Here is a 1,301-nt window from a genome sequence, read left to right as displayed (position 1 = left end):
GCTTACACTATTTAAACCTTTTCACCTTTTTGGGGATTTTTGGGATTACGTCATCTTTTCCGAGCAATAATTGTACAAATGGGTCGTACAGCATACAAGCGTCACACTGAAGATTGTTCGCTCTAGCCTTTTCCTTTGAGACAAACAAGAAGAATAACGCTGGGGTTACAGCTTGGTCACAGCTCAGGAACATTCATCACCCAGAGAACATTGCTTCGTGTTGAGCCTCAACTGTTCGTAAAGCATGGGGCTGGAGGATCTTGTGAATACAGCCCAGGACGCGGCCGACACGTTCCTGCGAGTAACCAAGCATTACCTGCCTCACCTGGCACGCCTCGCCCTCATCAGCACCTTCCTGGAGGATGGCATACGAATGTGGTTCCAGTGGAACGACCAGATAGACAACATGGAGAACACCTGGAGTTGCGGCTACTTCCTAGCCACCTGCTTCGTGCTCGTCAACCTCGTCGGGCAGCTGGGCGGCTGCGCCCTCATCCTCAGCAGACGCTCCGTCCGGCACGCCTGCTTCGCCTTGATCGGGATCGTTGCTCTGCAGACCGTTTCGTATCCCATGTCGTGGGACGTGAAGTATTTGATGAGGAACCTTGCCCTCGCCGGCAGCGTGCTTCTGCTGCTGGCCGAGTCGTATTCCGAAGGAAAGAGCATGTTTGCTGGAGTCCCCTCTATGGGAGCGACTTCTCCAAAAGAGTACATTAAGCTTGGTGGCCGGGTGCTGCTGGTGCTCATGTCCATGACGCTGTTGCGCGTCAGCGCCAACATCTTGGGTCTCCTGCAGAACGCGGTGTGCGCTTCCCTCATCGTCCTGGTGGCCGTCGGCTACAAAACCCAGCTGGCTGCGCTGTCCCTGGTGCTGTGGCATCTGCTCTGCAACGTCTACTTCAACGCCTTCTGGACCATCCCGGTGAACAAGCCCATGCACGATTTCCTCAAGTACGACTTCTTCCAGACCACCTCGGTCATCGGCGGCCTGCTGCTGGTGGTGGCGCTGGGTCCCGGAGGGGTGTCCATGGACGAGAAGAAGAAGGAGTGGTAGGAACTACCAGATATGTACTCTGTGTATGCATGTATAGTATCTGACTCTACTCACACGTCGGATATGTGGAAAATCTGTTAAATGAATGGAAATAGCCGATGTGAGCTTGTAGAGCTACTATTTTCACTCGGGCTTGGGAAATATGAAATATGGAGATACAAGGTTTCTGCCCGACAGTGACAACCTCCTATTGTCGTTGCTGTCCGTCAGAAACCAGCTAACTCCATTTTGACACTTTTGCACTTTT

General features: G+C 52.8%; 1 protein-coding gene across 1 annotated transcript; it reads left to right on the top strand.

Moving 5' to 3' along the window:
* Positions 1 to 244: 244 nt before the first annotated feature.
* On the top strand, positions 245 to 1,054 carry LOC311043622 (surfeit locus protein 4-like; the record flags this gene model as incomplete). The annotated part of the gene is made up of 1 exon (XM_084054930.1): positions 245 to 1,054. One exon carries the CDS (start codon positions 245 to 247, stop codon positions 1,052 to 1,054), a length of 810 nt encoding a protein of 269 aa, XP_083911056.1.
* Between the last annotated feature and the right edge of the window lie 247 nt (positions 1,055 to 1,301).

Source organism: Gymnoscopelus microlampas (assembly GCF_963454915.1).
Source record: "Gymnoscopelus microlampas genome assembly, chromosome: 4".
NCBI classification, from domain to species: domain Eukaryota; kingdom Metazoa; phylum Chordata; class Actinopteri; order Myctophiformes; family Myctophidae; genus Gymnoscopelus; species Gymnoscopelus microlampas.
The sequence above is the reverse complement of the archived record's forward strand: the minus strand, read 5'-3'. Positions and strand labels throughout refer to the sequence as shown.